At 39.5% G+C, this 15,792-nt stretch overlaps 4 protein-coding genes and 1 long non-coding RNA gene across 6 annotated transcripts in view; 3 read left to right on the forward strand and 2 right to left on the reverse strand.

Moving 5' to 3' along the window:
- The window catches only part of LOC104827406 (neuroguidin-B-like), a 2,789-nt gene extending 1,687 nt beyond the window's left edge, over window positions 1-1,102 (forward strand). The window contains 4 exon segments of the mRNA XM_010560579.1: window positions 75-227; window positions 312-479; window positions 567-721; window positions 811-1,102. Coding sequence (XP_010558881.1) covers window positions 75-227; window positions 312-479; window positions 567-721; window positions 811-1,102 — 768 coding nt within the window.
- Window positions 1,103-1,484: 382 nt separating this feature from the next.
- LOC104826350 (probable serine/threonine-protein kinase RLCKVII) lies at window positions 1,485-4,410 on the reverse strand. The gene is made up of 5 exons (XM_010558998.1): window positions 4,067-4,410; window positions 3,518-3,768; window positions 3,238-3,427; window positions 2,380-2,771; window positions 1,485-2,111 (listed from the first exon to the last, which is right to left on the reverse strand). The coding sequence occupies exons 1-5, from the start codon at window positions 4,215-4,217 to the stop codon at window positions 1,815-1,817; spliced, it is 1,281 nt and encodes a 426-aa protein (XP_010557300.1). The 5' UTR covers window positions 4,218-4,410; the 3' UTR covers window positions 1,485-1,814.
- Window positions 4,411-6,402: 1,992 nt separating this feature from the next.
- LOC104826351 (60S ribosomal protein L23-like) lies at window positions 6,403-8,027 on the forward strand. Its single transcript, XM_010559000.2, has 4 exons — window positions 6,403-6,491; window positions 6,923-7,207; window positions 7,620-7,661; window positions 7,773-8,027. The coding sequence occupies exons 1-4, from the start codon at window positions 6,479-6,481 to the stop codon at window positions 7,853-7,855; spliced, it is 423 nt and encodes a 140-aa protein (XP_010557302.1). The 5' UTR covers window positions 6,403-6,478; the 3' UTR covers window positions 7,856-8,027.
- A 250-nt stretch (window positions 8,028-8,277) lies between these two features.
- Window positions 8,278-15,682, reverse strand: LOC104826353. 2 transcript variants are annotated; one of them, XM_010559002.1, is made up of 14 exons: window positions 15,566-15,682; window positions 14,661-14,759; window positions 13,932-14,059; window positions 13,695-13,845; window positions 13,493-13,602; window positions 13,244-13,327; window positions 13,116-13,164; window positions 12,928-13,019; window positions 12,452-12,584; window positions 12,197-12,276; window positions 10,642-12,119; window positions 9,983-10,096; window positions 9,338-9,886; window positions 8,278-8,621 (listed from the first exon to the last, which is right to left on the reverse strand). In XM_010559002.1, exons 2-14 carry the CDS (start codon window positions 14,751-14,753, stop codon window positions 8,551-8,553), a joined length of 3,132 nt encoding a protein of 1,043 aa, XP_010557304.1. In that variant the 5' UTR covers window positions 14,754-14,759; window positions 15,566-15,682; the 3' UTR covers window positions 8,278-8,550. The 2 variants fall into 2 exon arrangements, with proteins under 2 accessions (XP_010557304.1, XP_010557303.1); XM_010559001.1 differs by having other exon boundaries at window positions 12,197-12,279.
- On the forward strand, window positions 8,868-9,195 carry LOC104826352. The gene is made up of 3 exons (XR_773748.1): window positions 8,868-8,883; window positions 8,956-9,015; window positions 9,170-9,195. It is a non-coding gene; the product is annotated as an uncharacterized LOC104826352 (long non-coding RNA).
- Window positions 15,683-15,792: the final 110 nt, after the last annotated feature.

The following is a 15,792-nucleotide window of genomic DNA, read 5'->3' on the forward strand; positions in this document are numbered from 1 at the left end:
CTTTCTTTCCCTACTTCCATCAAATAATATGACACGTGGTAATAGATCTGACTCATCATTTTGCTTTCGGGTAGATTCGTCCAATAGACAAGAAACTTCAATACCAGATTCAGAAGCTCACGAGAGCTGCTGGTTCTATCTCAGATGCAACACAAAAGTCTGAGGATCTCTCGAAGTATCGGCCAAACCCTGACATGCTTATCAACAAAGCTGAGATGGCACCAGAGGTTATACCCCTATTTTCCCCCTACTTGTCTGTAGAAATCAGCTGGCCATAATTAACCATTAAATACTTTGTGTTTGTAATGTAGGACGGTGTGTATCAACCTCCGAAATTTGCTCCAATGTCTATGGAAGATGATAGGACGACAAAACAGGAAAGGAATGCAGCTAGAAAGGAGAAACACCTTATAAGACAAGCGACAGAAGGTACATACATGAAAGAAGTGATTGATGAGCTCGAGGATAGACCTGAAGAGGTAGGTTTTGGCTGCTTCTCTGTTTTGCAGGAATATGATTTAGAAGACATGATTGTGATGATCTTCTAACTGAGCGGCTGAATTCAGATAAGAGACGTTGTCGGGGCTGAGAGCAAGGAACTGAAGAAGTTCAGAGCGCAGTGGGAAAGACGAGAAAAGATGGAAGAGGAGCTCTTTGCTCGTGCTCCACGTACAAGGGAAGAGAAGAAGAGAGAAAAGCACTTGAAGAAATCTCGCAATGGGTACGTTTGTTTGGAGACGAGCTTTTGGTCTATATTCATTGTGTGATCTGAACCCGTTATGTTTTTTTTTTAAATATGCTTGGATTCAGGTTACTGGGTCTGACTGAGAATTTCTACGACGACATCAAGTTCTTACCAATGGGGGATAAAGAAGGAGGACAACCAACATGCATTGGTGATAGCAGTGGTAAAATGGGAAGAAAGCTCAAGAAAAGAAAGGTAGCAGAAACAGATGTTCTTTCCCAAAGTCACTGCTTCCGTCAATTCTCTTTGGAGTTTGACGATGCGTTGAAGATGTGGACAACACAAACTCGGATATGCTCTGCATTTCGCCAGCTTTGTAAATATTCGTCAGATACATGCGTCGTGACAAAACTTTGATCTCAGTAATAGTATACGTTTAGATTGCGTGCATCTGATTCTTTGTACCTTCTAGAATTTTGATTTGACAAAGTAACTAACAAAACCAAGAAAATATTGCATCTCTCTCTCTCTCCCCTAGATGACAAAAAGATCAAACCTTTAACACCAAAAAGCCAAACCCACGACCACAACAACAATGTCTTAGTCTCCCACTTGGGCTTTCCTCCGATCCCATCTCCCGGCAGCAGAGGCTGAGGAGAAGGAAAGATCAAATCTTTTGCTCCTATGGGGTTTTGGTTCGTTAAGGTATGTATTTGTACAACGGCCTTAGCGCAGGAAAACTTGCAGCATCATCATCATCACGTGATCACCAGAAGTTTGGAACACAAACACTATCAAAGAAGGATGGTGAAATGATATACTAAACTTGAAATCCTTTGATGATTGTTATTGTCATTATCTGGACGAAAGCATATGTATATATGTTTCTATGTATATGCCCCCGAAACAAAATGGTTTTCTACAGAGGAGAAGCATTCTACATTTACTAAAAAGAAACCGATTCAAATGTACATCACACACCCATATGAGAGATGATGAAGAAAACTGTAGGCGATTTTCCAAAAGAGGGCACCTTTCCATAATATCGCCATACCTGATCTATCCACTCAAAGAGGCCCCTCTACCCTTTTGTTGAATCCAAAAATTTGATGCAGCCTGTTTGTTTTTTCTATGAAGAAACTCCAAACTCGGATTCTCTATCAGAGCTCGGTTTTCTCTCTTCGTCGATGATATGAAAAGATGGGGTTCTCCTCGAGCTGTGGCTGAGAGGATCGTATTTCTGAGAAGCTAAGTAGTTAAGGGCCATTACCACATCGGATATCACTGGTCTCATGTTCGGCTGTTCCTGAACGCACATTGCTGCAATCGCTAGGGCTTGGTACAGTCCCCTGATTGGGTATTGTCCCTGGAGTAACGGATCTACCATATTCGGAAAGTTCCTCCGATCTTTGAACAATGGGCGTGCCTGAAAATTTCGTAAAATGAATCGGGTTAAGTATACGGTAAGGAAGTCCTGAAATGGAAAGTATTGATACAGTTACCATGAATGCTATCAGCGAAAAAGATTGGAGCTTTACGTGGATCCCATGCAGTATCGGGAAAATTAAAACATCTCGTTAAAACAACATCAGCAGCAGATCCAGTTCAAGGAAGGATTCGAGATAAGATTCATCATCCCAAATCAGACCAGATAAAACAAGCACCATATAACCAGAGAGAGTGAGATATCTTACCCATCCAACCAGATTCTGCTCTTTACGCTCTCTCGTATTATCAATCGCTTTCCTTCCGGTGATTAGCTCCAGAAGGACAACTCCGAAACTGTATATATCTGACTTGAATGTGAGCTGACCGGTCATTGCATAATCCGGGGCACAGTACCCATATGTTCCCATAACCCTTGTGGAGACATGGGTTTTATCCCCGCTTGGACCAACTTTGGCCAAGCCAAAGTCAGACAGCTTTGGATGATAGTCTTCACCAAGCAAGATGTTCGAACATTTAAGATCACGGTAGATGAGAGGAGGCTTCATTCTGTCATGCAAATACTCTAATCCCCTCGCTGCACCGGCCGCTATTTTCATCCGATTGTTCCAATCGAGTGGTTTTTTACCAGGATGGAGATCTGAACCAAGCCAAGAGAATGAAGAGTTAAATCATGACAAAGAAAGGATATGCCATTAGTACTGGGAAACTTGGGTGAGTAGTAACATTAGATCATAAAAGATAGACCAGGAGAAATGCCGAACAATTTACATCAAATGACGGATTCATGATAAATAGCTAAAAAAGGAAAATCTTTTTCCAGTCTATCCTTTGGGAGCGCGGAGGGATAGTGCTAACCTTCGGTTGAAAGGTAATGAGCACTACCCTGCACCTCACACAAGATCATCCAACTAGTGGACAGGCTAGGGATCAAACCCATTCCTCCATTTGACCTGTCCTACCCAATCAACCGATCAAAACCCAAAATTTACGTAGAAAATGTGTTATACAATGATACTTCGGCGTAATAATAGGGCACACGTCGCTTCTTATTTCGTAATACGCATAAGAATAAGAAGAACAATCGAGTTGAAGTAAAAACATACCATGCAGATGATTTTCCAGAGATCCCAATGGCATGTACTCGTAAACCAATAGTCTCTGATCACCCTCAGCACAAAACCCGATTAGCTTCACGAGATTTGGATGGTGAGCCAGACTTAATGTCAACACTTCGACCACGAATTCCCTGACCCCTTGAAGCCCATTCCGGTCAAGTTGTTTGATAGCAACAGCCTATAAGAAACCATTCGCCAAAACCGATCAAATTCTCTGATAGCCAAAACACACAACACAGAGAAAAGTCTCGAGAGCTAGTTAAACTACCTGATTAAGTTTCTCAAGGGTACCCTTGTAAACTTTACCAAATCCTCCTTCACCCAAGAAACAATCCGGCCTGAAGAATCCGGTAGCAGCAACCAGTTCTTCAAAGGCAAAAGTCCGTGCCTTTTTACCATTACTATTCCCATTCTCTGTTACTTCATCATCTAAATTCAAACCCTTCACGTCCAAAGCCAATTGATCCTCCTCAGCGTCTCCTTCTTTTACATCTCGATATGGACTGACCTTCGTCGAATCTACAACACATCAGAAGATACACATAATTACATAGCAATCGAACAATTTCGAGACGAGTGGTCGAACTTTGGAACAATTACCTATTAGACAGTCGATAGAGACATATAGCAACTAGAATTTGAATATCAAACCCAATATTGAGTTATCTCTGCCACTTGAGAATACAAAATCCAGATGCCAGAACACTCTAACGTACAAACAATTAACTGGATTAAAATCAGACGAGCAGACGTAAACCCTAGACACGTAAAAATAAAAGCACCGCAAACAGCAATTTTGACTGAGATCACTCGATACCTGAACTCGGTTGTGTCTGATCGTTGCGCTTTTCGCTCTTACCGATGTTGTCACCACCGACAGTGTTCCCGTTCTTGCTCGTATCGTTGTTATTCTTGTGGTTACTCTCCGATCGTTTGCTCGATTTCCCGATGCATCCAAAACAGCCCATCACGAATGATATCAGAGAAGTCGATGAAAAAATTCTGGGTATCCCTTTTCTTTCCCTTATTCCTTTCGAGAAAGAAAAAAGAATCAAGAGAAACGGAACCCCAACACGGGAAATCGAAGAAAATGATGAATTTCTCTTCGGAAAATAGAAGAAGAAGAATCACAGAAGAGACGAAACAGAGAAAGGAAGGAAGGGAGAGAGAGTGAGAGAGAGCTTGATTTCTTCGCGTTTTTTATATTGCGTAATTAATCATTTTTTTAATATTAACGTAAAAAACTATCTTCTACGACAAGGTTCACCGTACATCTTTATTTTCGTCCATTCAAAATACCGCCACGTCGAACATAACCTCGGTCAACGTATTTTACTTTGTCGCTTACCGTCGGTTTGATTACAATCACGGCGAATTGAGGTGGCCCACCATGATTGGTCAGAAAGATTTGGTGCGGCTGGCTATTAACACACCTGATTTCTTACTCTCCTCATGAATTACGAGTATTATAATAAATTCATTAAAAATATATTTAAAAATGCAATCAACTAGGACAACAGAAAGCAATGCACATTTCCAATAAACGTATACGCAAATTGAAATGTACAACGACTTAAACCAAAACCCTTTTCCGTCAAAATAATGAAATTAATTTTAAACAAAATCAATTATAAATAGTATAAATTAAATGCATGGAGAAGAAAATAGATGAAAGAGTTTGGGACGCTGTCACAGGGCGGTGACGTTGGCATCGACGACGGCCACATAATAGCCGTCGGATATATTAAAAAAGAAAAGGCAAAGGTCAAATACACTGACGTCACGGTGGGGCCCCCAGTTTTTTAAACTCCACGCGCTTTTTATTGCTCTGCCCAAACTTTTCCTTTTTTGTAATGTTCGAGCGGTGATCCACGCGTTTCAGCTGGCCCCGTTGTGAGGAAGAATTTTTGTCAAACAAATTATATTGTGCCACGTGTACGACAAATTAATGCCTACAGGTAATTAATTCACCCGTCTAATTTTGTTAAGAAACAAAACCGCGGTGACAAAATAAATATAAAAAAAATAACCAATAATTTTAAAAAAAAAATACAGCGTCATTAGGAGAAGCCATAATTTCGAAATAGAAATAACTTTATTTTAAATTAAAGTTTGAATTTATATATATATAAATGGCTATTAACTTGTTTGTGATTCACTTGACTATATTGTAAAAAAAAAAGTATTTAACTCATTAATAGCTAAGAATTCAACCCAAAAAAAGTTTTCGAAATTTCATATAGATAAAAATAATAATAAAATTTACTTTATAACAAAGAATTTATAGTTTCGTCTGTCCAAAAGCGGTGTGGTTTTGCTGTAACCGAGGAACGACGACTGGAGGCTGCGAAAGTGAATAAATCTGTAACACCCCACCACTTTTTTTGGGAATTTCCTACGAAATTACACATCCCTATTTTGTATTTTTTTTTTTTAATTTTGTTTCCACTTTAAACCACATTTCTGTTAAACAATTTCCTAATTTTTTTATTTAATATTAAATGAAATTCTTTTATTCGTATATTCGTGAGTTTGCAAAATGAAAATTTTATTTCCATAAAACCGAATTTGAAACTCTTCGCCATCATCGATCGTTTCTTTTTCTTTTCTGAAGAATTTTATTTTATTTTAATATATATATATATATAGATAATTTGTTTCATCCCACTTTTATCGGAAAATAACAAAATGCATAAAATTGGTCCTACATGTACATATTAATATAATAGTTTATTTCGGCTCATAACCGATCAAAATTCGAAGCAAAAGCAGCCAATATTACACGCATAAAATTAGGACGTGTTCACGGGATAGATGATATTTGCATATTTTTAATAATAAATTCGCAAATCATATTATAACAGTGAAAATGACGTTGACTATTTATTCTATGTATAAAAAAAATGTGATCTTATTCGATTGGAATAATGCGAAAAATATCCCATGAACAAGAAGTAGAAATTGTGCCAAACAATCTCGTTCATTAACTATGGTCGGTCCACCAAAATGTATAAAATAATCGCACATGATTTCACCCGGGAAAGCTCCGTACAGTTCGAATTCGGAAGATTTAAAAAGCTCATGTTTATTGGTTTTATATTTGGGCTCAATGGGCTATTATCAAGGCCCAATAATAACCCTAGAAATGGAATCAGCGTATATTTCTATAAAACTCTCCACAAAACCCTAATTCCACCTCCGTCTCTGGGGTACTCTCAGGCCGTCGAGAATGTCGAAGCGAGGTCAGTTCATATTGCTTCTCGATCTTGCTTGTTTTTCTTTTTTGTTCGCATGGATTTGAGCTTGTCCACTTCGTTTCATTTTGATAAATGAAAAAACCGAAAAAGAAATTTAATTTTTATGAAGTGGATTTCTGGATTTGAGCTTTGCGTGCTGTTTCTTCGTGCACATCTTTGGATTATGTTTTTCGGTTTCCCTGATAAGAACATATGTTAGGTTGATGTCTTAGAACTGTTGAAGACTATACAATGGTGATTGTACAGAAATTGGTTCGGCTTAGAAAACTTCATTGCATTATGTAGTTTTGATACCTGTCTCCGTAATTGGAGATATCAGCTTAGGACTTCGGCAAATGATCATAATCCCCAAGTAGAGCTACTGAATTAATGATAACGAATATATCACAGATTGTGGATGGTTATGGATTGTGTAGGACGCGGGGGGACGTCTGGAAACAAGTTCAGGATGTCACTGGGTCTGCCAGTGGCAGCCACGGTGAACTGTGCGGACAACACCGGGGCAAAGAACCTTTACATCATTTCGGTGAAAGGTATCAAGGGTCGCCTTAACCGGCTGCCCTCCGCTTGTGTGGGAGACATGGTGATGGCCACTGTTAAGAAGGGTAAGCCTGATCTCAGGAAAAAGGTTCTTCCTGCCGTCATAGTGAGGCAGCGCAAGCCGTGGCGCAGAAAGGATGGTGTCTACATGTACTTTGAGGGTATGATTCTCATTGTCTCAACCATGTCCTTATGCTTGTTGTTGTCTGATGTTCAGGAGCTTACAGTGCTAGACCTTAGTTGGTATTTGTTTTTTTCGTTGTAACGTTGTGGTTATATCTGGGTATTGTTGCCTTTTCTCTCCTTGTAATTCTTACGGTATGTTATTGCCAGACATTAGTCAGGTATCCACCTAGATATATTGAGAGGTTGATACTGTTACAAGTCTGGTAAACAAACTGTGTTCATCGTTACGGATGCTTTGGCGCTCTCTACGCTTGCATCCGTTCCATTTGAGCACGAAATATATTGGAATTAACTTGTCACTCTTTATTCTGTTGTTTTACTCTGTTCAATCAGCTTAGAATCTTTTGAAACCAAGTTGCTTGATAAACATTCTTCCTTCCGTTGCAGACAATGCTGGAGTTATTGTAAACCCCAAGGGAGAAATGAAAGGTAGAATATAACTTATAACTCTCGAATCTTCAGTTCTCTACTCCTATGGTTCTTGTGTTTTTGAATCTATTTTGACCATAGATTAACGGATGACACGGGCACTTTTGATAGGTTCTGCCATCACTGGACCCATTGGAAAAGAGTGTGCTGATCTTTGGCCAAGGATAGCCAGCGCCGCAAATGCCATTGTTTAAAAATCCTTGATAGAACTTGCCTTTGTTGCCTTGGAATGGTACTTTGTTCAGTCAGGAGGGATAGAAGTGGTTGAATGTGAACTCTGGTTGTTTTGGCATTTGAGCTTTTGGTTCATTTAATTAATGGTTGCAATGGTCGAGACACGGTTCTACCCGTGATATCTTTTTATTACCTTGAATCATATTGCTATACTGCTTCTGGTTTGTGCGGCGTAAATGGTCGCCCATGCGTTTATAATCTATGTTACCTGTATCAGTTGGACAAGTGTTCAAAACATCATTTAGACGTGGACCAGAGCCTTTCATAGGGGTCACTAGGTCACTACTCCAAGGGAAATTTAGCAAGAAATAAAGAAAAGAACATACACACCAACATACATACATGATTACATAGAAGACACCTGAGCGTGAAAATATGAACCTCACAAAATGCGCATCAAGATCAACGCTTTAAGATTAAGATTCAGTAGATCAAACATCTTATAGTCTTATTGTTTCTAATAGAGTTTTAAGACAAAACAACAACACCGAAATAAATATTAAAAAGTTGCCAAAAAATCAGCAGCCCAACCAGAGACATGTCTCACATCACATCAACACATGTCTTTACTCCCAACAGGTTCCCCCCAAACAAGTTTCTTTACATCAGAAGATTTGGTAACAGCACAAAAAGATTATCTGACCTTCTTTCGGGTTTAAGTCGGTAGAGAAGGCCCTTCAGGTAATCTTTCCTTTCCATGGTTTGAGTAACTTGCAGTAGCTTCTCCTGCACAAGCAAGAACCATAAAACTTGTTCAGTGTATAATATCACATTTTAGTCACAAACACAGAGGGAACTTGAAGCAATAAGTAGCAAATCAGTAACCTTTTGCTCGGTTACCGAGTACCCGGCATGCTGCAAGTCACCACAATGCCTTTGTAACAGGCAGAGGGGCGATTACACAAGCAGAGAAAGAGCAGCCAGCCACAGTACCACAGGGAGTTTTAGTCAGTCCAAAGGACAGTTCAAAGGGAAATTTCTGTCAAAGGTTAGTCTTTGTGAATCTTTGGTTTTGTTCATGTTTATGCAATAATTTCCCAATACAATTATTTGTCTACAGGTGAAGATTTCCGGCGGTGGTCGGTGCAATGTGACCAATGGGCATTTCAATGACAATGGGGTGAGCAGTTTTAAGAACGAAAAAGAAAAAAAGCTTGAAACTTTAAGTTTACCATATGCCTCTTCACCACGGAGTTGATTGATTCAACTGGATTTCCCAGGATTCTTGTCTAGTTCGTCGGTAACTTTTGCTTTATATCGAATTCTGATTGTAGAGAATGGCAGAGAATTACCCTCGAGGTAATAAAGAGCTCAGAGGTTCTTTCTTCAACACACATGGTCCGGCTGATAGCATGGAGTTCCCCTGAAGGTTGGGTTTTTGTAACATGTGATTGATATTATTCAGATCAAAATTCCTTTTTGAATTGTCATGTAAATGTCACCTGAACTAGGCATCTGAAGAGCCGAACTTTCGTAGTTACCATACAACTTGTTAAAACCCAGACTCTCATTTCGTAGATGATCTGCCATGTCCAGCCTCTTTCCACCTTGGATGCTGTTAGTCCACCCGTACTCGTAATGACCATTTGACCAGAGCATGTTTCTAGACTGTTGAAGAGAGAGTTGCACAAATGGAGATGCTAAGCTACTTCCTTGAGATTGATCAGTTAGCCTTGATGGCGTCCCAAGAGGATTGCTAAGGGACAGGTTGCCATCCGCATGACCTGGGAATCTGAAGTTCTGATGTGAAGATAGAGGGTTCTGCATCAGCAGTTGTTGAAGTTTCGCCCCGTTTTCAAAAGTGCTTACATTTCCTGGAAAGCTTGATCTCAAATCTAGACTTGCATTCTCAGAGCCGGCTTGAAATCTTCCTTGCCCAACCGCCAAAATGGCAGGATCCATAAGTTCAATATCCCCAACACCACCGATGTTTTCAACTGGAGGTGACTGGTATGAATTTCCCGGCAACGTTGTTTCAAAGAAACGGTTCCCTGCAAGTAGACATCAACAGATTCAGACTACCAAGGAATAGGGACATAGGTGATGGTACTCGGAAAAGCAAAAACAAAAAGGAAAATCTAAACCACCTGATACACCACCAAACGTCCGCCCCATTCTCCCATTTGATGAGAAGCCCGGGGGAGGAGATCGACTTGGAACTGAAAATCCAGGTGGTGCTGAAACCGGAGTTCTTGAAAGAGCTACAAGACAAAAAAACATTTTACAGAGAAACTCGATGAAAACCTACCGAAGAACAAAAAAATTTCCGGGCAATCATACTTTCAGGACACATTATCCTGGGAACAAGGAGATAGTCATAGCCAAGAACAGGATAGAGCTAATAACAGTAATTATTCCCAAACAGTACAAACATGTCCAACAGAAGAACTAAAAGATATTCTATACTGTCAGAGAAAAAGACAACACACGTGCTGAAAACCCTGGCATGCATGACGCATCTCACATGCTTAAACCGTGGTTAATTATTAAGAAACATTGTTCTGATTGGAAACGGGAGAGGATTGGGAAGTGATGACATCCATATCCATGAGGACATTTGTATGACATCCCCTTAAAAAAGCAACAACAGCTCTATGAAGAAATCAAGTTGGTTGGGCGACTCATTCTAAAGAAACACATGACTGAAGCTACAGTCCCAGATGCATTTCATGCTATAAACATATCATAAATGCCTAGAGATTATGGATAAAAAGGATGAGCAATTGAAACACGCTAGAAAGCTTACCAGACGAGGATAATGCTGTATGCTCTGTAATGGAATCAAATCCCTTCAGATAACTGGACGAGAGGCCACTGTACATTCCAAGCTTCTCTATTTGAGGATCCCACCTATCTGCAGAATCTTGGTAGAAACCATAGCCATGTGACATCTGGTTGAAGATGCTACACGACTCGAAAGATTGATCCTTAGACTCCTCTTGCCTCGCAAAAGAAAACCTGGATTGATTATTCTGAACTTTACAAGAATTGGAAAGCTTAAGAGACTTGGTTTCTTCCTCCCTTGCCCCCAAGAGCTTCGCCAAGTTATGAGGTGAAGTCAAGGATTCATCAAGATCCAAGGACAATATATTTGCGATTATGCTGTCATCTATTGTACTAGAAGACTTTCCTTGTGATTCAAGGAAACGGTTTCCAATCGGTTTTGTCTCTCTTCCATTGTCCGGAAACCAATTCGAATGTTCAAGACGGCTGCCATTCACACCAGAGGCCCTGACAAGTGGCTTATCAATATATCCATGTGAGATACGTGACGTATCATTTCCTATACCATCAAAAGAGGAGGGAACAAACACACTGCCATTTGAAAAAGACTGCATATGATTTGCCACATGCATCAAACTAGCTGAATGGGCCATATCGGCTGAACAGCTAACAACCTCTGGATCCTTGAGTCTTTGTCTATTGAATGATAGTATATCGTCATCAATAACAGGACCTGCACCCGCCACCAATGGAAAAACCACATCAGCACCTATATCCACTCCTGCTCTTGCCAATGTATCCAGTCTACCAGAATTCTGCAATGCCAAAACTTCCCTCTTCTCCTCAGCATAATGCTGCTGGGACACTTCCACACAAGGTGAATTTATGGAAGAATGATAAAAAGAAGAGCTATCAGATCTTGTTAACCCATGTTGGTCATCCACAACACCCTTGTCTGCAGTCATTGAGGTAACCTGGCTGGTTAAGTTCTGCATTCTTCCGTTAGCTTCTTTGTTTCCATCTGAAGGCATGGAACTACAAGACTGAGAAGTATGTTCTAAAAATTCTGTACAATTTGATGGCTCACTAACAACTCTACTATCATCCACAGTTGCAGACACTAATGCTCCTTTATTACTGCTCCGGGTTCTACCAAGCACGGAAGGCTTTTCAGGCAACTCAGTTTGAACATTCAAAAGAGCTTGCTGTTTCAAAGGGGTAGATAACTCATGTTTCGCATTTCCATGTGAGGTTCGATTCCCCTCTAGAGCTGGCTTCTTTGATACATCACTATGAGAAGCGGACATCTGAATTGAGTTTGTACCATTTCCATGAGAGGTTTGAAAATCTTCTAAAGCTGGCTTCTTCAATACATCACTATGAGATATGAGCATCTGAGGAGCGTTTGCAGCCACAGACAGACCACCAGGTTTTTCTTTCAAGGGCTCGTTTAAACAGCCAGAAATTGGTACTGGAGCTTGGCTTGAAGACCGCATTCCCCTGAAAAGTGAATGTCCATATTAAAGACCAAGCAACCGAGCAAACAAACCAAGGCCACACACAAGAAAACAAAATACCATGAGGCTCCAGCAGGAAGAGTAACAGCTTTGCCAGTGCTGCCGTTTGGAGGAGAACTTTTAAGAATGCTTTGCGTGTTCTGCTAAGGGAAAGAAGGAAAGAAAAGAAATGAAAAAAAAAATCAAAATAAATTTATCTCTGAAAATATAAAGGCCTGCACCACATCCTTAACAATAATGTATAAAACCAACACAATCCAGTGGTACTAAGTGAGTAGGACTCTATAAAAGAACCTCAAGTTGAATGTAGCTTACGTTAAGAGCAACTTTTGGGATTGGCTTTGTGCTAGAACTATTATTGCCATAATCATCCATCGGTGGAGGCAACATACTCCCTGCTCGACGCTGCAAACTATTTGTCACACCAGTAATTTGTTGGACCTTACTCCTTTTAACACAACAAAAGAGTTAGTTAGCCACCACATAGAAGCACAATAGATTGGGAAGAACAAAAAACAGATGCAAAATCAAATCCTTGCTACTATTAAGACAGGTCAAAGTTCTGTGAGCCCCAATTTATGAATAAATGAACATGCAAATTTATAAATGTCCATCAGATACATAATTAAGACAGCTGTGAGACACTTCAGTAGCAACTATTCTGTAATACATGGTACTACAAATCTCAGATTTGACACACAAAAGCATCAAACAGAACCCTACGATCAGCATTAAAGAAAAATAAGAAAGTTGGAAATAAAGAGGTTTGGGGATCAAATTTGCTGATTTACCTCATGTAAGCTGATATAATCTCATCTTTTGTGAAACTATCCTCCTGTGAACCAACCTCATGCAAATAAAGGCAATCTGGATTGGTGCAAGGCTGCACAACGAAAAGAATATTAAATTAATATCAGGAAAATTACTTTAAGCGCTTAGAAGGAATCTAGTGAGCAAAGGCAAGAGCATGTCTGCTTACCACTTTTCTTAGCCATGCATGACAGTATTTAGTTGTACCAAAACAAGCCCTAAGGAAATAAGAAAAACATTAGAAGTCGAACAAAATCAAAACATAACAGATAGTCGAGAAAAGGAAACACCACATACTTCAAAGATCTACCATCCAAAACAAATCCATGTACAGCCTGGATACATCTAATCGCTTCCTCTTCTTTGGAGTAAGTAATATATCTGAGCAATTACGATTTTACAGGAGACAAGGAAAAATATAAGGTTAGCACATAGACCAAAAAACAGAAGAGGTTTCCATTACACAAATTCAAAAAAAAAAAAAAGTAGCACATCATTATCATCTAGAAAACATTGATAAAATATACTAAGTATCCGGATACGTACACACTGCAAGTATTGTTAGGAAATTGTTGGACAACCCCAGCTGCAGTTCGAGACATTGATACCTTTAGAACTTTCCCATATTGACCAAAGTATTCTTTACGCTGGAGAAGCTGCAAAATCCCAAATCGATTCCATCAAATTGCATGACAAGAAATGAGAAAGTACTTTTCAGAATGCATATATGGTTCCATGGGAGAGTTACATCTTCATCTGCTAGATCAAGAGGCAAGCCCACTATGTAAACCAGATTTCTTTGAATCACTCTCACACTGCTAAGTTGTTTCCTTCCCTCGGAAGGTTTAGGCTTAGCCTTCTGCGACTTTTTGCGCTCCATGTTTACTTCCGCAGCCAACCTGGTACCATCAAGAAGAGAAGAAAAAGAGAGCAAGTTTAGGACCTTTTACAGAAAAAAGAGACTCATAGCCAGATTTCAACCTACCTCTCACTTTTAACTGTCATGCCTACAATCTTTTCTTTGTCATAAGGGGATCGGCATGCAGGACATCGACCCTCTGTTTCATCTTTCTCGGCCATCTCTATGATATGATGCCAACACCAAACACATATCTGCATCAAGGATAGATGTTGACGACAAATGCAACACATGGTTAATCGTCAAGGTACAAACCAAACATTGAAGAATTATGAAATGGTAATACTGGTCGATGTCAGCCCTAAATATAGCTTTAGCAAGGGTGCATTTGTAGCAAATACAAGATACTTCTTCAGACAGCATGCACCTAAAAACAATGTCTCAAAAATATGAATCGATAATTACGATAAACACAAGCAGGATACTTAACAACAACAAAAAAGCATGTCTCAATCTTGCATGCGCCTTCAGAATAAAACATTAAGACTAAAAATATAGAGACATTACTCCCATCATGCAGGCATGCATAGAGCATAGCAAACAGCATCAATAGGAACTCAGATTTTTTAGATCGTTTAATTTGGAAATTAAGAGAATGAGATAAATGAAATCATGAAGAAAATATTTTCTGATAGTAGCAACAAAAGGGCAAAGACCAAATTTATGCTACGATAGCCCGTGATGAAATCTTAAAATTAGAAGCTGTTTTCCCTTGATTACCAAGTACCCAATGCATACAGCTAGAATAATGACAAACACAAACAAAGAGGCAAAGTGGCAAACACTGCCTTCGACCTGATAGCCACATTTGCAAGGCTTCAGATGCTGATCAGTCAAGTCCATCTCCTCAGCACAGAGAGGACAAGTCCTTTCTCCTCCCTCACTCATGGTTGCCTACATAATAAGATACCACACATTCGAAGTTAGATTGGTAGAGCAGATTCCAAAATGTTCAACGAATGGTAGAAGATACTTCAATTAGTTGATGAACTGCAAAGATGAAACCACGTTAAGACTTTCGGGGAAAAGTTTAATCGGAAGCCAAGAGCTGCCAAACCAAAGCAAAGGTTTGCAGAAACCAAGGGCAAAAAGAATCTTAACCCGAAGAGAAAGAGCAAAACTTTAAGGCAACAACACCAAAGCAAAATCTTATTCAGTCTCAAACCAAACTTAAAATCTTAGATGCATCAAGCTTTTAAAGGTTTAATTTAAATGGTTAACTCCTGCCACTATGAATTTACTATAACATTAACATACACAGTGACCCAGTAACAAGCCTTCTGTCACCGATCATACCAAGAATTTTAATGCGAAATCAAACCTTTACAATTGATAGATTTGAAAACAGAAAAAAAAGGAATTTTATCAAAATTCAGATAATCTCCCATGAAATATTTTTCATACAAGAATTAAAAGAAAACGAAAAAGAAATGCCCAGACGTGAAAGGCCACAGAAAAGAATCCTGTCATTTAAAGCAAACCATAATCGGCTATCAAGAATTGGATCGAAATGCAAATCCCTTCAAAATCTAACTCTAAAAACCAAGACCGATCATCGATTTTGGGACTCTTTCCGCCCCTTCCAATTCGGTGGCTGAGAACCCTAATTCCCACATTAGGGTTCGAGATACAGACTCCGAAGACAAAGAGATAGACATAAAGACAGAGACGGAGATAGATACGGGGAGAAGAACACTAACAGTTTCGAAGAGAACAAGGTTGAAGGAAATGGGATTTGCAGAAACAACAGAGGAAGATCTTCGAAGAGACAAAACTGCTCGGATGGATGTTTCCTTTGGCTTACCTTTGCTGGTCCTTTTTTTTCCTCGTTAAATAATTTCTTCCCTCTTTAAAAAATTATTGTTTTCTATAATTCCCTCGATTTTGGACCTTATTTACGGATTCTGCCACTAAGTCTCACCGCTCT

The sequence above is a fragment of the Tarenaya hassleriana genome, unplaced genomic scaffold, assembly GCF_000463585.1.
Source record: "Tarenaya hassleriana unplaced genomic scaffold, ASM46358v1 Cleome5, whole genome shotgun sequence".
NCBI classification, from domain to species: Eukaryota; Viridiplantae; Streptophyta; class Magnoliopsida; order Brassicales; family Cleomaceae; genus Tarenaya; species Tarenaya hassleriana.